Here is a 24736-nt window from a genome sequence, read left to right on the forward strand (position 1 = left end):
ACATGCCTTGGAGCATTAACCATACGCGACCATTGTTTGTAACAAACAAACAAACACAAAAAAGTAAGGGACTAGAAACAGCAACTGAGCCACACATGCAAGGCCCTTAGAAGGATTTATTTTCGTATAAAACAATAAAACGTTGGTTTTCTGTGACTTCACGTGGAATACCACTGAGATGATAATTACATCGTTCCACCTGAATGTGCACGAAGTGAGTGCTTGGTGAGCAGACAATAAATAATGCTGCACCTCGTTGTTTGGGGTTGCTATACATTTCGCAACCAAGGCTACATTCATGGCATGTAAGCGCGTGAAGGGGAACCGAGACGAAGCTAGAGTCAATGGCGGAAGTCGAGCCTTCCTGTGATGAAGTTGCCGAGTGCACACTCGTCTTCCGAAGTGAGGTACTCCTCGGCAAGTTCGCAGAAGTAGTCGTAATCCAACTTCCTCGTGTCGTTCTAAACAAAAGAACATGCAGCGTAGAGGTGAGACAAAGACCACTCGCTATTTCGAACGATGCCAATGTGCAAGTGGTGGAGGACTTGCACACACATGCAAAAAAGATGCGCACGCCCTGTGACTTTTCGAATAATTATTGAATAAACAGGCTCGGCAAACATGTGGGTTGTATTAGGTAATAGATTATCAGTATACGTAATTGTTCCAGGTGAGACGCGGTGCCAAAGAACGCAATACAAGCAGAAAATGCTTTCTATTGAAGTAAGGGTTGTTGAACTAGTGGTTTATAAATACAGTAGACACGTTTGAAGTGTGTGGGCGCAGGTTTCATTGTTCTTACGTATTGCTTTCTTCGAGCAGTTGAAGCGTGTTTGCTGATTGTTATGTAGATTGGTGCATAGCTCGCACATCTGCGGGCATTTTAAAAGTATACTGATTATTAATGCGATATGTTGTGTGGCCAAATATTGAGTCCTTCAATAGATATATATTCAAGAGAAGTATTCATAAAGTTCGAAGAAAAGGATTATCAGCGAGAAATGTGTCAGGCCTAGCGACACGCTCAAAAGAATCTAATCCTGCACAGTTATAGAACTACTAAGAAGCGTATAAAAAAGAAAAGGGCCAACCTCAGTCATAATTAGGTAACATTGCCTGGACTGCCTTTGGGGTATACCGAAGTCCTCCAGTACGTAGCTAAATTCGTCGCTGTCTATTACACCATCGCCTGCAAACGAAAAAAGCGGCATGAATAAGGATAACAGGGTATTTATCTGAGCATCTCTATATGCATGTGCGTGTGAGAGGAGGAAGGGGGGGTTGCAACTTTCTGGTCCTCTTAGGAGGGTACTAAGTCCATCTCACACCTCTACTCAGTAAGACCTGTCCCGTCGTGGCCTAATGTGCATGGTTATGACCATGCAGCTTTTGGACAAGGACCCCTAATGTTGCATTCGAAAAACAATTTCATTTCGACCTACAGCCCCCCCCCCCCCCCTCCCGCTCCTGGAAAGCTGGGGTCAGCAGCGCTTTATTGCTTCATTTTAGTCTTTGTATTCAAAGAGAAGCTTATTTTCTTTCGAACTCTTTCAATGGGGTGATGGGGTGGTAAAAACACGTCCCTACACTCACTGCCCATCCACTTGTAGAGAACCCTCCGCACGTCTATGCCCACCCATCGCCCCAAAATACCCGGGCAGAGACCTACGCACAAGCTCCTGCCCATGTTCACCGAAAACAGATTCATAATGATGTACCTTCACATGTACACAAAATACGCAACACTTACAGCCCACACAGGTGACATACCCCTTCGCACAGTTCCACAGGAAAAAAGATGAGCACAATATGAGCATTACGGTTTTGGGATGTCATGAGGAAACACACACTTCAGAGACGACCGACATGAGAATGCGACACACGCAAGCGCTTCCGTTGCCTGTCGTCTCTGTCCGCCTTGGTGGAATCGTGGCTAGGGTGCTCAGCTGCTGACCAGGAGGTCATGGGTTCAATTCCGGCCATGGCGGTCGCATTTAGATGAAGACAAAATGGTAGAGGAGCATGTACTGTGCGATTTGAGTGCACGTTAAAGAACACCAAATGTTCCAAGTTTGCGGAGCCCTGCACTACGGTGTCTCTCATGACCATATCAATTTTTAGACGTAAAACTCCAGATATCATTGGGTAAGATTGGGTATATATGATCTGGGTATGAGCCTCTGGGTAGCGAGGAACAGGCAGATTAGAGAAGAGGACGTTCGGCTAGCGAGATATGCCTCCGGTGCACGACACCTTCAAGTCTACCGGTACACCACAGTAGAATAAACACATTCCTAAACGTAACAATATTGTTACGTTTGTCATCTACGAAGTTTGGACTATAGCAGTTTCAATGAAGCATGAACTAATCTAAACACGCACTTTGCCAAGTTACAAAAAAAGGGTTTATTATAGGCATTTTCGTTATTAAAGGATCAGTTCGAAGTAAGCGCATGTGTTGCCACCACCTCCCTTTCTCCTTGCCCCGTCGTGGTGGCCTAGTGGCTAAGTATACTCGGCTGCAGACCTGCAGGTCACGGGATCGAATCCCGGCTGCGATGAACGCATTTCCGATGGAGGCGGAAATGCTTTAGGGCCGTGTGCTCAGATTTGGGTGCGCGTTAAAGAAACCCATGTGGTCAAATTTTCCGGAGCCCTCCACTGCGGCGGCTCTCATATCATATGGTGGTTTTCGGACGTTAAACACCACATATCAATCAATCCTTTCGTCCCTGCATGGTTGCGCACGCTTAAGTGTTCTGCGATAAGAAACCAACCCGCCGAAATATCAGTGTTCTAGCCCAAAGAACCAGAGGTCGGAGCGGTGAAATTTTGACACGTGGCGCTGGTGTTCCCCAGTACGCCAAGAGTGGGAGTGCCAAGCACATTCCAATTTCTAAAGCGGTGGTCGTCGGCAGAAAACAGCCCATCTTGATGTTGGCCCGTCCGAAGGCCCACATCAAATGCCTGTTCATTCCTTATCATCAGACTTGGCTATGCACATGATTTTATTTTATCTGTTTTTTTTGTCCGCATGTAATTATCAGCCACTGTATCTCTATCGCAGTTGGCCCGAAAAAGTTGCTTGTAGGCGTGCCTTCTGCCGACCACCCCTGCTTTGAAAAATGAAAAATCATGCTTGACCCTTTATCGGCGTCTAGGGAAACGACAGCGCTGCATGTCCTGATTTCGCCGCTCCGGCGACTTGTTACTTTTTCTATTTTTCCGCTGCGGTAGGGCGCTTTTAGAACATAATAATGACCATATATTTTTAAAATTTATTCACTTCACCGAACATACGAAAACCATCAGACGCCACGCGGCAGAGGGTGACTCACCTGTCCTATCGTACATGTTGAAGCGGAACCAGAGGTAAGTGACAAGCCATTTTGGCGCGCCTTCTTCCTCGTCCTGGCTTTCTAGCTTTGTGCGACGTTCCCAAAGCTTTATCTGAAAAGCAAAATTAGAAGCTATTTTTAAAAAGATGAGATGCTAGTTAAGTGCTTGAGCGCTGCCTTAATGTGCAGTCTTGAGAAAAGGTGACATTCATGTATCTTTGCTGTCCGCGCCGTCTATTGGTGAGCCGTCTGCTGTAGAGAGCATTTATCTGACAAATTTTATTAGAGAAATGCACTCGACAGTAGAAGGCTTGCGACTTGATGGCGTAGAGAGCAATTTTGGCTCGCCCTCATGCGGTTTGTGTACTTCATGCTACGTGCTAAGCTTCCCGTTGGGGCTCCACGGAAGAGTAACAACCAAACGTCAACAGATAGGAATGTTTCATTTTGTTCTGTAAAATATGACCAGTAAAGTTCAGCATAACACTGAAAATATCTGCAGCTTCATTAGACACTAATTACTTTGTGAGAGTAACAACCAAACGTCAATAGATAGGAATGTTTCATTTTGTTCTGTAAAATATGACCAGTAAAGTTCAGCATAACACTGAAAATATTTACAGCTTCATTAGACACTAATTACTTTGTGACACAGGTAAAATGGAATGTTTATACTGATCTGTCACGCGAAGTAACATCACATGACTTCCCGTGAATAAAATATTTGCTTGTAATTACTTGCACGCGTGAAAGGCACAAAATCAGGGACGAAATTATTTGCGTCCAGTGTGAGTGATTGAGTAAGATATTGACAGATATCGAAAACGAACAGAGGAAGCTTGTGTACGGCACGCTTAAGGTTTGTGTTTCGCAGTGGTTTAAACGTGGGATGCGTTGTACAAGAGGGCATGATTTCGTTGTCCAAAAAAAGCACTTGAACCCTGGTCAAAATCTAACAAGTCAATGCTAGGTACCAATACTGGAAGGAATTTTCTCGCCGTAAATATCTGGATAATTTTTCTGCGAATCCTAAATGTTTTGTTCTTTTTAAGGGGGTCTGCACATGCTTGCGTTCGTATGAATTTTTTACGTTTCCTAAAATAATATTTATGATCAGCGACATTGATTTGTTATTGTTTTGTCATTTTCTGAAGACTTCCAAAGTATTGTGCAATTCAGTTCCCGTATTCTCCTATGCTCCGCTTTTGATAACAAAAATGCTGGAATAGAGTTACATGTTCTGTTGAGATTTTTATATTCTTCAGCTGAGAAAGAAGAGCAGTAACCACCAGTGAAATGGATCCCACCACGTGTTTTCCTACAGATTTCACATCTATTACGTGGCCTAGTTTGTAGTTAAGGCAAAGCTATGTTAGGCTTATCCTACCCATTCTTCGGAGGTGATCCTTTCGTCCGAGTCACAGTCGGCATCCTCCCTAAGCAGCGTCCATATTTCATCGAAGAGCTCCTTCGTCTTGTCGAACTTCGGACACCCCTCTTTCCAGCCGTTCAGCCTGCAGATGTGCTTGGTATAAAAAAGCACCAAGGTTAGACGTGATAGGACATTGCTTGACCAAAACAAAGGGACTTACGTGAAGGATTGCGTCCCGACTTTGGAAAATATTTCATTTTCTGTGGTTAAGACCCCTCTAAACTTAAAATGGATGAATACACGGTGCGCTGGAGTACTTGAAGTAATTTGAAGTTAGGTTTATTTTGCTTGCTCAGACAACCCAGCGCAGTAAATAGGGTAGTTTTAGAATGAAAAAGTTATTAAAGGGCCCCTAAACCACTCGTTGATCAGAGGTGGTTTCTTTCCCACTTTCACTACCCTTCATACGGGTGCATCTTCCTCCTTGTCCCTCTTATTTCTTCATAATAGATGTGCACAGCATTAGGATCAAGCGTTTGAAAATATCAGTATTTCGTGCTTTTCGGCTGCACATTGTTACCTGCGCTTTCGCTGTAGAAAACGTGCTAAACGAACCGAAATCTATTGATCACGTGTGATAGTCACGCGAGACGACAGAATAGTTGACGAAGCAGGGTAGGATACGGATAAAAACCAATATTCCTTATTTCAGCATGATCTCGCGTTGAACAGACTTCCAGCGTCCCGAATCGGACCGAAAAGGCTAGCGGAGTATAAGAGGCCGTTTCACTGTATTTTCAGAGGTCGAACGTTCGGGGCCCTTTAAGGACAGCTTGTGACAGATTGCGTTATTGCGTAGTCTGCGTTCAAATTCTTGAGGTGGCGGATTATAACAGAAGGTTGAAATGCATAACAAAGTGATTAAGCAGTTTGTTTATTTATGTCTGAGAAAAATATATTACGATGCATATAGGTGGCATTACTAGTCACGGAATGGTCATCACGTTTGCTGAGCACCCGAAGAATAGCGCCACCTGGAGTGAAATGTGACGGCTGCGTGAATTAAGGTGTTGTGCCATTCCACCTACCGGGAACATTAGCACGCCTCTCACGCGCGTCTACCAGTGAATATTTTTTTTTTGTAAATACGATCTTAAGAGTGCAGCCACTCAAATAGGTGGATCAAAAGATTACTGCACCCTTGCGCGTTACCTTGCAGCGCACCTTTTACCAGCTGCACGAAATTTGTGAGCGAAAACGTGTCAGGCTGAGCGACTGGACAAAAAGTAGTTTATTGCTTTTCATGTTGTTGAGCTGCAAAAAGACACGCGGCGTCACTCCATTTAGTTTATACGTACAGGAAACAAGATTCCGACATAGTGATTTTGGCGCATTCTGGAAATGGCTGGGACAGTGAATTGTGTACGCGGGGAAAAGCCGGAAACCCACTAATAGCGTCCATAGCTCGAGAGATCAAGGCAACGTATTTCGTCATCAGCCTGACTACGTCCAATGCAGGACAAAGACCTCTCCCATGTTCCGCTAGTTAACTCGGTCTTGTGCTTGCTGCTGCCAATTTATACCCGCAAACTTCTTCTTCTCATCTGTACACCTAACCTTCTGTTTCCCCCTAACCCGCTTGCCTTCTCTGGGAATCCAGTTAGTTACCCTTAATGACCAGCGGTTATCCTGTCTACGCGCCACATGTCCGGCCCATGTCCATTTCCTCTTCTTGATTTCAACTGTTTAGGGCGTATTTAGGTCAAGGGAAATACCTTCAGAAAATTTAGCTATAAAAAATGTTGCTGCGCGTCGACCTCATTGAAAACACGCGCTTTCTCTTTGCCTCGTAACATCAAAACGACACATAAATTACTTTAGCCCAGAGAATACGCTGCGACAGCTGCGGGTGTTTTCAATAGACACAAGTGACGCTTCGTGGGTGCGTCATGCTTCTACAAAAGCGGGCATCATGTGGGTGCTCTTAAAAATGCGAGGCATTTCACCGAAAGTAGGCTGGTAACTCAGGCGGTTTCTGTAAAAATGCATTAAAACATTTCAAGCTGAAACAGAAAAAAAAAAAACGAAAGAAAACGCAAAACCCTAGTGATGTTGACTAGGACACAAGTACGGCCAGGCTATAGAGCGGCACGTGCGCACATGTGCGTGCCGCTCCTATAGCCCGGCTGTGACATGAGCTATTCCACAAAACTATAAGGACAAAATAAACACTGGGCATTTTGTAAATTAAAAAAAAAGAGAAAAGATTGCACACATTGTGGGAAGTCTATCGCTTGCACTCGTGCCATATACGAGCACAGCCCAATGTTTGCGAACTGTTGGTTAATTCATGCTGGTATTGGTCGAGCGCCAGCTTTACCTGAGTAATACTGGCAATCCGTTGTTTTCGTTAAGTGCGTCGCACATTTCGGTTTCCAGTGGAGAAATACGCAGCTGCTGTTTTTTTTGTTATTTTTGTCGTGTCCAAGCCAGCGTCAGCTGTATTACAGTTTACTGACATTGGAGAAAATGCTTGTTCCAGTGAAAGGTATTCCGTTAACGTTTTAGAGTTTAGCTCGTTGCTAAAAGATTCGTGGGGACGTTTGACACATACATAAATAAAGTTGATTGCAGAGGCCACGTATCTAAGAGGCTGAAAAACAAAATAAGCCCTTGTTTTTCCTTCGAACAATCACTGGAGCAGACGGACCCTATTCACCAGAACTTGCAATGCTTCATGAACACCCAAACTTTTTAAATAATTTGTGTCAGCTTTGTGACAAAGAGACGAAACAAAGAGCAGGCTTGGAAATGTTGATTTACAGACTGGGAAGCCATTACTTCGACATCTCTTACGTGTGATTTTCTACTGACGTACACCTGGTGGTGTTGTCACGTAATTTTTCAGCTATAAACCACCTGCGTCAGGGTTTATACACGTGTGTTAGGATGTGCAATGGACGAATTAACCCGCTTATTCAAGTGGTCCAGGACACAACTCACTTAAGTGAATGTTGCCTAATACATATGTGTTTTACTCTTAATACATATGATGCCATTGCGCCACTAAACACAATATATCATCCCCATGATCATAATTATCATCATCATTATTCGTGGGAGGACATTGTCATGTAGGAAGAACTGGCGCCGTTGGTCTTCGGGGCCCATGGTTGCGGTAATGTTTGCCTAAAGCAATAACTTCAAGACCGAGAGACCGTAAAAGCTACGCCCCCCCCCCCCCGCGTCGGCATCTATTTTTCAAGTGAATAAAATGTACTTAATAGCAGCAAGAGGGCAGTAGACAGAGGCCTAGGATAAAATATTTACCCTTTCGATTGTTTCTTCTGTTCTCCGCACCTAGATTTTGAATTTTTCGCGCGAGTCTCTGCTTTTACTGAACAGTTCACAGATGGGGCTGCTAGTCCGAGAGAGCAGAGCTACTCGTTCGGTTGCGTGTTGTTTGTGAAACCTTTAATTTGTTTTTAAATATAGACATCTATGTTTTCATAGCAGTAGTAAAATGATGACTTTGTCTTATAGTCTACGTTGTGTGTATGACGCTGCGGGAGCTGTTTGTGTGGCATAAGGCGTACCATATTGCGCCGCCTTTCCTAATGACGTGCGTTTATTTGCTGTTTGTAGCTTTTGTCTTCTATTCGCTAGAAAGGAGGAAGGAGGTTGTATTTGTAAAAAAACTAAACAAAACACACACACACACACACACACACACACACACACACACACACACACACACACACACACACACGCACGCGCACACACACACAGAGAGAGAGAGAGAGAGAGAGAGAGAGAGAGATGAAGCGTTTAGGACGTACCAGCCTGGCTTGGTTGAAATCGTCGATTGTTATGACCCCATCCTTGTTAAGGTCTGAAAAGGAACGATTGCTCATTTTAAAACAATAATATGTGTGCTATGGGTTTTCAATAAGTCAGAAAAGCAAGCTTTGTGAAACATAAGCAAGACTTAAGGTCAAGTTCCACCATTAAGCAGATGCCAATCCGAACTACCAGCTAAACAACAACAACAACAACAGCAACAACAACAACAACAACAACGACAACAACAACAACAACAACAACAACAACAACAACAACAACAACAACAACAACAACAACAACAACAACAACAACAACAACAACAACAACAACAACAACAACAACAACAACAACAACAACAACAACAAAAACAACAACAACAACAACAACAACAACAACAACAACAACAAAAACAACAACAACAACAACAACAACAAAAACAACAACAACAAAAACAACAACAACAACAATGATTGTTTATTAACATTTTTCCAGTGACATTGATCTGTTAAGGCTAGCGCAACACATTTAAAATCTGCTAAGTGAATAGCGTAAATTGAGAAACTCGTCTTATATAATGTTTTTTTTTTGTTTCATTGAAGAACATCGGGTTATCAATTATATTGGATTCGATGTAAGTGCAGTTCACTTCAAAGCTTCATATGTTGTTAGAAGGAGTCGAACTAAAGCACACATGTAGCAAGAAAAGAAAAATAACAAGGAACTACAGGAAAGCAAATTTTGAGGCCATAAATGATGATCTTGCGGTATTCCTTGATGTTTTTTTGAAGGATTATGATGAGCGAACTGTTCAAACTAATTGGGATATGTTTTCTTCCGAAGTTCGCCGACTAACCGATAAGTACATCCCCACGAAATTCATTACGACTCATGCACAATGCCCATGGTACAACCCAAGCATCAAACGCCTATCACACAAAAAGAAACGTTTATATCGTGCTGCTAAACTTTCTCAGACTAATGCAAAATGGGCTGCCTACAAAGAAGCTTCTGATAGCTATGTGACAGCTCTAAAAAATGCTAAAGAAAATTTCATGTCGAATGGAATTTCACCTTCCATGCTAAAATCAAATGTGAAACAATTTTGGCGCACTATTAACCCGACGTCTAATGATTCCATCTCTCTTCTAGATATGTGTGGTGATTATATTTCTGAAAGTGAATGTGCTGGTGTCCTTAATGAAACATTTGTAAACAATTTTTCGCATAAATCCAACAGCTCTTTGCCACACCTACCTTACTGCAATTACGTCCAAATGCCACCAGTGAACATGGACGCTCCTGGTATTGCCGCCCTTATAAGCAATTTGAAGTTTCATTTTTCACCTGGTTATGACAGCGTTGACGCTAAATTTTTGAAAAATACATCTACAACTAGCTCAATCATCTTGGCAAAAATTTTTCAGCAATCACTCGATCAATCTACGCTACCTCTTCAATGGAAAATCGGGAAGGTGGTTCCTATCTATAAATCCGGAAATAAATGTTCTCCTACTAACTATCGCCCCATTTCCCTTACTAGCACCTGCTGCAAGCTTCTAGAACATGTATTATTCACAAATCTTGTAAATTTCCTCCAATCAAACTCCTTTTTCACTCCTGCGCAACACGGGTTTCGTAAAACATACTCCTGTGAAACACCGCTCATAACCTTCACTGAAAAACTGCACACTATCTTGGACAGTTCGTCTCAAGCAGACTGCATTTATTTAGATTTTTCTAAAGCATTCGATAAGGTCTGTCATCAACTCCTACTTCACAAACTAAGTAACCTCAACCTTGATAGAAACGTGCTACAATGGATTGAATCATTCCTTACCCGCCGCACCCAATTTGTTCATGCTAATGGCTTTAACTCTTCTTTCAGCGAAGTGCGCTCTGGGGTCCCACAAGGATCCGTCCTAGGGCCCCTTCTATTTCTTATCTATATTAATGACCTCCCTTCAAAATTGTGCTCTAATATTCATTTGTTTGCAGACGACTGTGTGATATTTCGTAAGATTAATAATAGTGACGACATTAGAATCCTTCAGTCTGATCTAACCGCTGTTTCTAACTGGTGCCAAACTTGGCTGATGGAATTAAACATTAACAAATGTACGGTTATGCATGTATCCCGCAACCCCAAGCATCAGTCAACTTATTACCTAAACAACATAGCTTTAGAACTAGTTACATCATATAAGTACCTTGGAGTGCACATTACAACTAATCTCAGCTGGTCAACACATATTGAACATATCATCAACAACGCTAATAGCATGTTAGGGTATTTACGCCGCAATTTTTCTAGAGCCCCATCGTCACTAAAATTATCGCTTTAGAAATCCTTAATACGCCCCAAGTTAGAGTACGCAGCATCAGTATGGGATCCAAGCCAAGAAAATCTAATCGCTTCTCTCGAGCTTGTTCAAAATAATTCCGCTCGCTTTATCCTGTCAAACTATAACCGTACTGCCAGCATATCTTCAATGAAAAGCAGCCTTTCCCTTCCCTCTTTATCGTCACGCAGGAAACTTTTTCGGTTAACCATGCTACATAAAATATATTATCATTCCTTCCTGCGCAACGAACTCTTACCCCAACCACTATACATTTCCCATCGCATTGACCACCGTCACAAGGTTGGCATTAACTATTATCATACAAATTCTGCCACTCAGTCATTCTTGCCCCGTTCGTCCCGGGAATGGAACCACCTTCCCGCTGAAATTGCGGGTATCACCGATAACCAACTGTTCCGTGCTGCCTTAGCCAATATTGTATATGCAGAAATATCTGATGTTTAATCTGTGTTTGTGTGACCACATTGTTGCGATAATACTAATTTGTTTTGTCTTTCCTTTTCCTTTTATGTACACAACGTTTTTTGTAACCATGCCACCTCATGTTATGCCTTTGTTCTGTACCACTCCCCTCTGTAATGCCTCTGGCCCTGAGGGTATAATAAATAAAGCCATTCCAAACTATTTTCTCGGAGAGGTCTTGTAACACGAAGCACCGGCTTGAAATGTCCTTTGCAATACTTTAAGCGAATTCTACCGGACACACGTCACGAAAATGCTGCGGCGCAGTCGTCGGGCGTTTGATTTCGCGCTTTAGGCAAAAGCCACTATGTCTACCGCTGTAAGTTGCTTCTGGGTTTTATCGGGTGTGAGCGCTGTTTGTTGTCGTGCAAGGAAGGAAAAAAAAAGCAATGTGCCGACTAGCTATTATGGTTATTTGCACGGCAAGGCACAAAATAGATGAAAGAAGCCTTGCTTTTTTTCAGTTTCCTGTTCATGAAAACCATCGCAAAAATTAGCCGCAGCTCTACAGACTTCTTTTCTTTTAAGTGTTGTGGGGCGGCATAGCACACACGGTGACCTTAAAGGGCGTTAACATTGCGGATACCATTGTATCGGATTACTGTATGGACAAGCGTACGGGACAGGAAAATTCTGGCTGCGGTTGACTCCAAGAGATTTTCCTGTGTTATAATTAAGGTAAACAGCATTCTAGAAACTTGCCGACTCTGTTTACGGGCTGTATGTACGTGTTTCGTGGTCTCGCCCTGAGCCTATGAAGAGAGTTGCGGACGAGACAGGTACGTAGCTGCATTTTTCCCATGAAGTATTATCGCAAGACATGGGCTTAACTGGAGTAGAGGGGGGTACAAACTTTTCTTCAAATCATTTTCAACTTAGCTTGGTTTTATATAGAAGCGCACATACAAACTCACGCGGGAACATACACAGAGTGAGATTCAAAGCCCCCGAAAAAGATTTTTGGCTGCGGTTCTTTCGCAAGCGTAACATAGATGAAAATATGTCCGAGATCACCCTTGTCGTTTGCTCGTTTGCTTGAAAAACTTCGGTGCATTTGTTACATGCGGATATTTACCGTAACGTTCCTTCCTTTGTATTTGCACTCCGCGCAATTGCGCAGCGCAGTCAAGTGACTCTTGCTGAGGTACGTGGTTGTTTTATTAGTTAAAAAAAGTAACATTTGTTGCTTCATTAGTTAACAAAATAGCAGTTATACGTGCACAGGATCGCAAAACATGTGTAGTCCACCCAGACTCACTCGTGAAATATATTTAGCTTTCTGATATACAGTACTCTCGAATACGAGTTGTTAGTGCTCGCAAACCAATTAAGTCATTTTTGTTGGAAGAGATGACAACATGAGATGGATTTATCAGTAACTTCGGTGGAAGAGTCGGTGGGGAGGGGAGGGGCAGAAAAAAATCAAGTCACCCGCTTATGTAACACAAACCTCTATATATTTAATTGGTGTATGAACGACACTGCTTTAGAAAACGTTTAAATGGACGTACGATGTGAATCCAAGTAAGGCTAACAGTAGTGCTGAATAGATAACATGTGTGACCTAGACTGCCAAAATGGCGATGAGATTTCGCAAACGAGTAACATTTCTGCAGTTAAGATACCTCATGTTTCGATGAGGTTCTCACAGCTGGAGCTACACGCCAGTATGACTCATATGTTGTGGCCACCGCTTGTAAACATGCGGATGCACGACGACGTGTGTTGCTCGGAGGCAGCTTTTTTTTTTTTTTTTTGCATCTGCTGCGCCAGTTGTAACGTGATCGTAGAGGTCGGTAGTGAGATTTAGGCTGCGATGGCTGGATGGAGCCAACCCACCGTGACGTCACTACAAGGGTCATAAATATATCTACGGTGCCTACCCTGATTTGTAGTTAGTGCAGTAGTACGTTGCATTCTTGGCAATTGTACCAATGAGCTTTTTATAGGCAGGGTACGCCTTGAAGTGTAAATACCTCGACATCAGTGTCATACAAGTCAGGAATACTAACATGCGTAATGACCTTTTCTTTTCATGAAATTGAGTACATATTCTTGCTATTTAACGAATTAACACAAAGTTCAATACACCATACTAATGAACCTTTTTAAAAAAGTATTGGGTGTTATGGCTGTACATGTCTGAGGCTTAATGCGCTGTGGTTCTATGCACGATATATTTTTTGAGGAGTGTGAGATTTATATGTATATTTGACGCTCTTGTTTCGTTTCTTTAATATACGAGAAATGTCAGATTAGAGCCTGATTGGGGGCTATCAACATCAATCAGAAGCCTTCATGCATGCTTCACTGAAAGTTCGACATTGAGTGAATTAAGTAGTAGCCTCTTGCTACGGATAAAAACGGCTTATGGCAAGTGAATGCATACATCTCTTGAAAAAAAAATTCCGATGACATTTTAAATACGTCATCACTAGCCATTCGAAGTTCTGTTGTTTCTTCCTTCCCCCACTTTTTTTGGGAGGGTTGTTTTTATAGTTGCTTCCCAAAACTATAACATCGGAATGATATCTCTGTAGCTACGACAGTGGAAGACAGATTGGACCATGACGTCGGAAAAGCACCAATTTCAACGAGAAAAAAGTACATAGGAAAATAATTTTAAGCAGCAAAAATGGCAAGAACCTTTTCTTTTCCTTTCTTTGCGCACCGTTCAAAGCAATATTGCCAAATAAAGAACAATCCCAGTTACCCGAGAGAGAGTCACACCGCGGCTCTTTTGTCAAAGAATCAGGCCGAATTGCGAGAATTACCGGCGAGACACTTCTGTGGGGGAGAAGGGCTGCTTAGGCGAGGGGGGAGGTGGGGAAGAGCATTAATGACTAACAATTGCAGTGGACTTGCGGTTTGTCAGCGTAGCATTCCACTCCATAACATTCTCACGATAATTATTCTTATTGTGAAGTGCACGACTAAGGTAAAGATAACTTATACGTGCTGTTAGCGTGCCAGAAAAGTAACGTAACTGAGCGGAGTATGGTTGTACATACGCCGGGTAAATAATGTGGGAGTGCGCATTACTAGCACACAACCCCGCGAGTTTTAGGCATGTACCTAAGTTCATAGTGGGGAATCACAAACTAAGGTGATCTGCGCTAGCGATCCAGTTTTCTTGACGACAGCGGCTTAAAGGTGGTCAATAAGCCACGGCCATCTATAGAACTAAAGATCACCTCTACGCACAGGAACTCGTTGAAGGCCAATACCAGAACCACCCACATTAATGTATTGTTTTTAAATACAGTCTTCACTAACTGACCCACTCATCCTGTATGCCATCCTTTGTGCCAGCACAAAGCCGTGATGAAAGAATCTATTCGAATCGGTTTTCCCGGTTGCAGTAGGGAAAGAAATGCTTTGAATAATAAAAAAAAGGAAGCACTGACTTTACCGTAAAAAGTGTTGAACTCGCAGAGCAGCTTCTTGCGTCGAAAACACGATACCCTGGGCTCCTTGGAACCGTGTACTTTCTGCAGCAACTGACCCATTACGAAGTTTTCGTTGGCACGGACACGGAGCACAAATGGCACCACCGGCAGCAGGTCGAGAAAGGGCCCACAGCTGCACCCTTCAACGCACCGTGGCTGTCATAAGGGCTCGCGGCGGGCCGTTCGACGTCGGCCACACTTTAACGAGCGACGAAAGAACTGCGCAGAAAGCGGCGTGTGTACGGGAGGACCCGTCGGAACGACGCCGAATTCCAGTCCACGAGTGCGGCGACACCGACCGTGCAGTTGCAGAGAACGCTCCGCAAAGCCGTCGCGCTCAGAATGCGTGGCGTGTCATCGTAGCAGCAGGTAGACGCCGCACTGCAATATAATGTCAAAGAGACGATGAGGACATAATGGCTCGATGGATGTGTTTGTGGCTGATCACACAGATGCGACATTCCACAAGGAGGAGATGCGGTTGATTGGCGTCAGAGACTGACGTGGGGAAACATGATGTCGCAATGCATTCTTTGAAAGTGCAGGTGACGCATATATGAACACTTGCGCGTTTCAAATAGTTCAACGTGAAGGTACGTCGGTGCTTTAGCGAGCATTCATGAATCGCAGCTGTGGTGTAGCCTTTGCTCATAGATTAAACGCACATGGAAGGGTGAGGATACTGGTCGAATTAGAAGGTGCACTGAGATGACAAAAGTTGTTAGACTGCTCACGATGTAATCAGAAAAAAAATGTATTATTGAGATAACAGGTAATTTATTATGCAATAAATAAACACCAGATAAAAAGGAGGCTATAAGAACTGGTGTTTATCGCATCCAGGTGCACTTGTTGTGGTTATATTGTATCAAATACTTCGTTTTTTTTCTCAGTGCTTCACTTTACTGACATTGATGCTGTCCCAAAGTAGAGTACCAAGTACTCAAAATCGTCGATTACTTTTTCTAAACACAGATTGAGAAAGATAGATCAAAAACTCGATAAGAAATATCTGCATATAGGTGGAATGAAATACAAGATGTACATTTGATGTAAGCGACCCATGTTTGCTATGATGACGACGCGCAGTTATTAAGAATATCTACCAATCATCGCGCATATATCCCGAACCCGCCATATTGGTCTAGTGAATAAGGTACTCAGCTGCATAGCCGTAGGTCGCAAGATCGAATCCCGGCCATGGCGGCCGCATTTTCGATGGCGGTGACACTGCTTGAGGCCTGTGTACTTTATTAGGTGCACGTAAGGAACCTAAATTTCTGGAACCCTCTTCTACGAAGTCTCTCATAGTCATATGGTGGTTTTGGGACGTTAAACCCGAACAATTATTACTAAATATACCGCTTTCGAAGTTTATTCTAAATACCATAACCGATGTGTAAACTTGTCATCTTGAATGATATTAACGTGCTTGCTTTATTGTAAACACCATCATATAATAAACTATTTTTTTATGGTGAATATACGAAAAGTAGGCTACGTAATTGAGGACTTGTGAGACAGTCGAAGGGATAGAAATAAGTGAAATAAGTCTAACCGTGGCAAGTTGCAAATGCGTTTTTTTGAAGACACGATTTGCCATGGGGGTGTTAGCCATAATAGATTCGGCGCGAGCGCAGGAGTCGTTATTTGTCCACGCTAAACATGGTTAAGGCCACGTAACAACTTGCCCTAGCTGGTTCCAGCCGCTATAATTCTATATACGTATTGACGAATACAAAGAAGGTGAAAATGATGATCATCATCGTCGTTATAATTAGTCGATGTAGAGTTTTGAAGTATTCAGCAAGCAGGTGAAGGTAACAGGAGGAAAAAAAAATGTGTTTATAAGCGTGACATCGTTCTAAAAATAAAAGAAAAGACGCTTTGGAATCACGACAGGAAGCAGGGGAGACGTCCGCTGGAACGCGAAGATATCAAGTGCGCGCCCGACGATATCCCGAGAAACAAACGACGTTGCACTCACAGTTGCGGCAGCAGCAGCGAAAGATGCAGCTGAATCAGCGGACAACCACGGGCAGCTCTTCGGAAATTGGGACACTAGCTGCGCCGAACAGAGACCCTACACAAGCTCCGAGTTGAAGGTTTTCAGGGCCTCAGACAGGCCGTGTGACGGCGCCGCTCGCTGACGCACGGTCGGCCGCAAACGCAGAGGAAGGCAAACGTCGGGACTGCGCAAGCGGAAAGCGGTCGTTCTGTTCTTCATTTTTGCTTCCATACGGCTATTGCTCCATTGTCCGAGGCGCCACACGCGGCTTTTGCCGTTCGGAACCCTACGATAAGGCCTACTCCGAGTTCGTTAGCTCGGAATGTGGGCTACGGCTGCCCTTCCAGTGATAGTCGCACACGTTGCAACAACACCGAAGGCTGAAACTTCAGCCGCAGCTTCAGATAAGATCCTAGATTGAAGAAAACCATTGCAAATCCTTCAGCTACGTCGTCTCTCTGACGTGTGGAGTTTCAATCAATCAATCAATCAATCAATCAATCAATCAATCAATCAATCAATCAATCAATCAATCAATCAATCAATCAATCAATCAATCAATCAATCAATCAATCAATCAATCAATCAATCAATCAATCAGTCAAATATTGCTGAGCCCTATTGTCAAATCTTACAATCTTGGGGCACTGATGTACAAACTTACTCATATGAGTAAATATTACACGCAACGTATTCATATTTGGTAAAGCGAAACGCCATAAATGAGACTCCCCTCCCCCTCTCGCCGACACTCACACACAAGTGAAAGGAAGCAATACCGACGGAAAAACAGTGGAGAAACCCTTACACCGTCTGCCTTACTTTTTCCTTTTTTTTTGGTTCCATCTGTTGTGCATCATCACAGGAAATGAACCCGTCCATGACAATATGCCGCCTAAACCACGCCTGCAGACGGTGCCGAATGGTTCTTCTTTGTTGCTTCACACTCTAGCACTGTGCCAGCCATCGCTAATTTATAACACTGTATTAACGATGCCGTTCTACAGTAGGAAAACCATCATGACTGCTCTCAAAAGCGTGAAGAAAATATACGATATAATTCGATCGATAGATAACCCCGTATTTATGTTCTACGGGAGCGCTCTACAAAGAAGACAAAAAAAAATGATTAGAAGGTGAGGCTAATTTTTGGGTTAGCTGCATGGTAGGGGCACGCACTCGACAGCATTCATGTGGCCTGGTCTATGCCAGGTGTATTTTTTTTTGTTAAGCATGAACGAAAGTAGGGTAAATCTCAGGGCTGGTTTTCTGTCTTATAAATAATATTATTGATAACTGACACACAATGAAGCGAAGGAAAGTAATTCTTGGCCTTTAAATTTACATTTTTTTTTCTTCATTTGTAGAAGGCCTGTTTCTGGCAGGCTTGATGTCTGCCAGTGGTATGCGAGGAATTAATTAATAGTCAACCACCTGCTCGTAATAAGATCACGTGCTGCGCGACGCCAACAGGCAAAATGAAAAGTGTTCCACACTCGCTGTAATGTCTACTAGCGGCGCTGACTAACATTCCCACGTCTAAATGCACGTATATACGCTATAAAGTGGACAAAAGGATGACCACCACCGTAGCTCAGTGGTTCAGAGCATCGGACGCGTTAATCGAAGGCCGCAGTTTTGGTCCAGACCGATGAAAAGTTACATTTTTGCCACTTTTCTTTCTCCCCATATCACACTACTATTACTACTAATGATCATCGTGGAACATTTTACAGCGCAACACCAACTTGCACAACTCGTGATTCTACTACTAATGACATTCCCAATTAATTTCTTTGACATCATTGTCGGTTAGTGCTCATTAATATTATGTCAAACTTGTGTCGCGTACGCTGTCGAAGCGGATTACGTATAGGTCGTGTAGAAAGAATGGCACGGTTGAGATCTGTTCTGTCAGATAACCCAATTATCCTAGCTGCTCACTAGAACGGCGCCTGTTCTTTCAATGAACTCATTCAAATTATTTTGTTAATTATTTTCAATGAGTCAAAAGAATTTGATTTCTTTTCGAGAAATAATTAGCCCTCATCCCCAAATAAACGTAGCCCCGATATCGTGAGTGTCCCATATATCTCTTAGGTTGAACCACAACCATCGGTACTAAAAGACTGGCCCTGAAAAGACGGACAGAGGCAATGAATCGAGGCACCACAAACACCGCCTAACAACTGCGAATGCGCACAACAGAGATAATGAAACTTGTAAGGCACGAAAACTTGTGTGCGCTTGCCCAGGCGTTAGAACATACCTGTATACCACCCTCGGCACGCATGGTGGTCTATGAGAGAGATAACTGTTAAATCATTTGATTCCCTTTTTTTACAAAAGTTAATGTAAATTGGTGCCCGGATGCGCTGCCGCTATTGTAGATATACCATGCACCAACCATTAGACGGATTCCACCATTCCTGTGTCTATACGAAAGTGTGAATGGATTGAATTTCGTTGTGCTTGCGCTTTCGACAAAGTAAAGAAAGATTAAGATGGCGAGCCTTTGGTTAGCGATTCTTTATGTTTCAATAATATCTGCGTAATACAGCAGCCGGTCTGCCCTGTGTAGAAGCGACCGCCGTAAAGAGGAACCTCGTACACCACACCAGCCTGCAGTAAGGGAACCTGTTAGTTTGTTTCACAAAAGAAATATCGATCCGCTTCTTGTCATTATGCACGCATTCTTTCTCTAAGCAGAGGCACATGTTTCACCTAGATTTTTGAAGCCGTATGTACAACCCCCCGTTCTTAAGCCTGTGAGGTATGCAATGAGTGAGCTTCCCTGAGTAGACGATTCCTTAAGACACTCGCCTTCAAATGGTGGCTACGCGTGTTCGAAACTCGGTTTACCAAGAAGTTAAAGAAGTATAAAGAAGAAACTCGGTTTACCAAGAAGGAACTGCGGCGATGGTGTAGTGGTTAGAGCATCCGCCTCGCATACAAAAGGTCCGTGGTTCAAATCCCGGTGCCGCGCAGCTCCCAACCGGATAAAAAAATCCGCGTGGTGATGGAACTGCATTAAGAGGCCTGGGTGAGGCCTCACCGGTAACCACCGCCGGTAACGCCCTCCCTCACCAGAAAAGGATTGGCCACCCTGGTGCAGTATCTGGCCACTACTTCCCGCATGCATACGCCAATTAAGAAGTATAAAGAAGTAATTGCTCAGGTCCTTCCTCAGTTAACCTCTTCCTCCTAAAGAAGAAACCAAATGCATTAACAGTTATCTCTCACGTATAGACCACCACGCGAGATATAGTCATCGCCTAATGCCCAGACATGCGGAAAAAAAATTTTCGTGACTCCTTTATTCGCAGTCGTTACTCTACGTTTGTGGGGTATATTCTATTTGTGTTTTTTGCACGTACGCTCTTTTAGCATGAGCACTTACCGACTCACTCAGCCTTCTGTTATTCGAAGAATTACCAATTTCGCAACCGATCATAATTTATTACAAGCCTTTTTTTTCTGAATATTCAGAAAACTGGAAGTAAGTGTTCAACCGGAAGTGATTAAAAAGATACTAGCCTATCACTCGTTGCGTGTGCTACTAAGAGGGTAAAGCGCGACACAGCTATGGTTCGGAAGCCGCGTGGCCCATGTACTGTACGCATGCGCAGATCGCGGATGCACGTATACGTACACGCGTTTCCGTACTGAACGCCACGCGAGGATATTCCGTAGTGTCCAAGTGCAACAGCTCGTCTTCCGCCACGTGGGGTCAAAAATGTTTTCAATCAGCTATTTTTGGTCAGTGTATGTATGAATATCTGACGGCGCTGAAATCGCGAGCACAAGAATAACACGAAGACAGGACGAGCGATCACTTTCGACTGTTTGCATTCTGAAGACAATAGGCATATCAAGGAGCTTTTTCATGCTGATTTGCAACGGACGTTCTGACTCTCCTTGTTTTTGTAATTCTCACTTTTCTAAAAAACGCGCACGTTTGGCATGTTTTTTGAAATGAACCTTCACAAGTCTGTTGTTTTCAGGACATGAATGCAGTTGAAGGTGAAAGCTTGTCCAGTCTGTACATGTTTCTTTATTTTTTGATCGCGCGATCCTGTGTTCTCTCTTTGTGACTTGTCACGCTCGCTCGCTCACTAATAACCCTGAACATGCGTTAGCTAGACCAGCAGGAACTCAATATTGTCATGTGTTTCAGGGGCAGAAAGCATGGTACGAATATGGTGCACGCCGTACCAGACAACTCCTTATCAATTTTGACCTCCTCTGTCTCTCTCATGCATGCCCTAAACGCTGAACGGTACAGGTCTGTTCTTTTGTTTAGCCTCTACCTAAACGCGTCGGCTATGGTGAGAAATCTAACCCGTGCCCTCAAGACAATTACTTCTCTATTTTTTTTTCATGTGTGTGTGTACGGGAGGTGGGAAAAAGGAGGCGTTGGCTTAGCAGTCCTAAACCTTACCTGCTAAGCTATCACAGCTGCTCGGTATATAGCAAGTACCACATTCTTCGAGAACAAATGCAAATCTAATGAGCTTGAGTGTGATTAAATTACCAAGTCTACCTTTGCTTGAGTATGAAGTTTCTTGGCCATCCAAAGTTTAACGACCTTGTTAAGCAGTCTGTATTATTATGTTAATCTGTGTTTTCTGGTCATATACTTATTTTGAGGTGTGGCATTATTTGTTAAAAAGGAATAGAACCATATAGCCTTATGGTCATTAGACGTTTACTATAAACATTTCAATGATTACAAAGACTGAACTTTATTGGACCAGTTATCTGTGTTAAGAGCCGTGAAGACTTCCGTTTTCAACATCGCTCTGAAATTTGTATAATAAAATCTTGCTTTGTTTTAAATAAGTTGGCTTTCATAAAAAAATTGCTTTCCTCGGGCAGCTCTCGCAGGAAGCGATCTTATAACAATGCTAACGCTAATATTGCTAAAGGTCGGCTGCACCATAGAAACATCTCGATCAATCACTGACGACGACAAGAGTGGTAGCAAAGAACGCTGAAGTGCTTCGTTGTGCAATGCCCGTGCATTCGACACAGTCATGCGTTACTGTGTCCCCACATCTATTGTGTTTTAAATAGCGTAGGTTTGAACTTTCATCGCTTTGTCGAAGGTAGACTTACCATTGCACAATGGCGTTGGAAATGAGAAGTGGAGATATTGAAATCACGCTCAAAATACCCCCCTCTCCTGCACTTGCCTCCCGGTTTCTGCCATTTTGGCTGACGTCTAAAGGTAAACATCTATACCCCGTCTTCTTGTTATTGAACAGAACCGCTTAAGTGTCACTGACCTCGCGGGCGGGCGCTCAAAGATTGTACCACGCGATTCAAAACAATTTTCTCTTTCAATACGAATTGACGTACTAGCACTACTCTGTAATGACATGGTTTGTGGCGGGCACTGTTGAAGGTTGGATGTCGAGTAACTACAAATAATAACCCCACGTACACAATAAGTAGTATAAATTTGGGACGTTAAACCCCACATGTCAAACCATAATTAATATTGATAAAGTAAGAATAATATTTGGTGGGGTTTAATGTTTCAAAACCACGACATCATTATGCGAGGCACCGTAGTTTATAGGGTTCCGGAATTTTCGACCACCTGTTGTTCTTTAACGTGGACCTAAATATAAGTACATGGGCCCCGAGCATTTTGACCTCTATCGGAAATGCGGCCGTCCTGGTGCACAGTATTGACTGAAGACACGCAGTATTGAGGGTGTGTTCACTTAGCAGAAATACTCAGTATAGTATAAGTGTTTTTATTCACTTGTAAAAACATTTTTACAAGTTTCTAGAAAGAGATATACTATTCTAAATTGTGACATAAAAGAGAGATTGAAGGGAAATGCTCGCGTAGCTCGAAGCAATTTTTTTTTGTAAATTTTGGGAGACATATTGAATACCTCAAAAAATTAGTCAATGGGCCTTTGAAATTTTCATGTTATCCCTGAACTTATACAGCCCAGTCTAATACTCATCAAGTACTTAGGTGCTACGTTGAAGTACTAATTCGTAAAAAAAAAACACGGTTATGGTAACAAAAGTCAGAAAGGAATGAGCAGAGGGGGAAGATGATTAGTGCGAAACACTTGGGGAACAAAAACATCTCTCAACTAGGCCCTTGGGTACAAACATCTAGTGCTTCATAACGCCACTTTCCTCGGTGGGTGTGCTTGCACACTTCTTGGAGACACACAACTGTAAAACTGTTTTAATTCACCGACCGCGTCATTTGTCGCCAAATTTCGCCGCTAAGTGTGGTTTGACATCATTAAAGACTGGTTTACAATTAGAGTGAAATTCATATGACCTCCATTCATGACAAACTTATTTGTAAATAGGTCGTCAGATTTTAGTAAACCACGAGGCTTAGCGACAATCCGAGTAGTCTCATCGAAAGCCTGTCACTGTTGTATAGCATTAAAAAAACAGCCTTGAGAACTTGTGAGACACTGACTGTTCTGTTTTATTTTGCAAAGCTTGACAACTTGGTGCATATGTTTCCTACTTCTCGCCACTTGTAGTTGCATTAAAAGTGTAGAGAATGCTAGAGACTCCAAAAACCATTACGACAAATCACAATACTGTAATAATCGCTTGACGAGTAGGCTAAGAACCGTCAAAAAATAGATCTCTGCTAAATAAATCCTTGACACTCTCGCAAAACAGTCGTCACTACACCTGATGATGCACTATAACCGATGTCATACTTTGTGAGTGACTTGTGGACGGGGTTGCATATGCGAAAACTACAGGTGCAGTTAAACGACAACAGATTATTATGGATCGCTACAAGTTCTCCGAGTTGATAACACGTTAGAAAACTTTCAATCGAAGACTCCGGAAGCGACAACATCGACAAGCCGACCTGATCGACCGGTTAGCATTCGTATCCACGTATTCAAATTGACGCCTCACGCAAGAGCTCGAGGGGTTGTGCATCGGCGTTTGCAGGGATTTCAGGCGGGCCGCACTAAAGTGCGCGCTCACAAACACACAAAGGCAGAGACTCACCTGGGCGGCGTGCAGCGAACTGTAGCGCAGGGGAAAAAACAATCTGCGTTGTCGGTGAAGCGAATTCCTCTCGCCCCGCCAGGACTCCTTGTCAGTTGCTGGGAGGGACGCGAGGCGCTCGGCCGCGCTGGCTCGGCCAGGTGCGGCGCAGGTGGCCTCTATTTCCAGTTGGCCGACACGGCTGCTTTGATTTACGAAGAAGCCGCATTTAAGGCGACGCAAAGAGAGCGACGCAGCTTAGGGAGAACGACGCGCTGCGAGCCGACGGCTCCGAGCCAAGAACGATGAAAGGGGAGCTGTACAGGGGACAGCTTCTCTCAATACACGTCTCCAGTTTCCCCTAACTACAACAAGACAACTTCGGAATTACAATTAGGCTGCGCTGATTATCAGCTGCAACCAAGAGCTGCAGTGATGTGTGTTTGGATGAAACAGTAATAAAAAAATCACAAGGCCCATTTGTTTGTTTGTTTGTTTGATTTAGCCTTAGAAATTACTGCACACATTCTTCCAAGTCGTCGTTCTTCTTGGTGTCCTACAGGAACTTACAAACTTGGCACAATTCACTCCATGGGATCGGCCATCACTCGGATGGTGCCTTGATTAAGAACTTATTTTTTTTTTGAAGAAATAGCTTCATAAATATTTACTTCAGTTGTTGCTCATACAATATATAAACGAATAAAATTGTGAAGAAACGAACAGAAATAATCCACACAAAGATAAATGGATGGCTGTGGCCAAAGAGAAAAAAGCGTCTTGCAATTAAAAATTGATTAAGGAACTTTTCACTATTCCGGTTTTTTAGTCTAGACCCGAAAAAAAAGCCACTTTTTTTTTAGTTGATGTAGAGATCTTCATCCACTGCCAACCGAAGGCCT

General features: G+C 43.1%; 1 protein-coding gene across 3 annotated transcripts; it reads right to left on the reverse strand.

The window, feature by feature from the left end:
* Window positions 1–102: 102 nt before the first annotated feature.
* Window positions 103–23974, reverse strand: Scp2 (Sarcoplasmic calcium-binding protein 2). 3 transcript variants are annotated; one of them, XM_037423088.2, is made up of 7 exons: window positions 23856–23974; window positions 14791–15208; window positions 8550–8602; window positions 4726–4863; window positions 3339–3450; window positions 1092–1189; window positions 103–461 (listed from the first exon to the last, which is right to left on the reverse strand). In XM_037423088.2, exons 2-7 carry the CDS (start codon window positions 14885–14887, stop codon window positions 342–344), a joined length of 618 nt encoding a protein of 205 aa, XP_037278985.1. In that variant the 5' UTR covers window positions 14888–15208; window positions 23856–23974; the 3' UTR covers window positions 103–341. The 3 variants fall into 3 exon arrangements, with proteins under 3 accessions (XP_037278985.1, XP_037278984.1, XP_075749035.1); XM_037423087.2 differs by lacking the exon at window positions 23856–23974 and adding an exon at window positions 16815–16987; XM_075892920.1 differs by lacking the exons at window positions 8550–8602; window positions 14791–15208; window positions 23856–23974 and adding an exon at window positions 7091–7938 and having other exon boundaries at window positions 4726–4852.
* Between the last annotated feature and the right edge of the window lie 762 nt (window positions 23975–24736).

This window comes from Rhipicephalus microplus, chromosome 4 (genome assembly GCF_043290135.1).
Source record: "Rhipicephalus microplus isolate Deutch F79 chromosome 4, USDA_Rmic, whole genome shotgun sequence".
Classification (NCBI taxonomy): domain Eukaryota; kingdom Metazoa; phylum Arthropoda; class Arachnida; order Ixodida; family Ixodidae; genus Rhipicephalus; species Rhipicephalus microplus.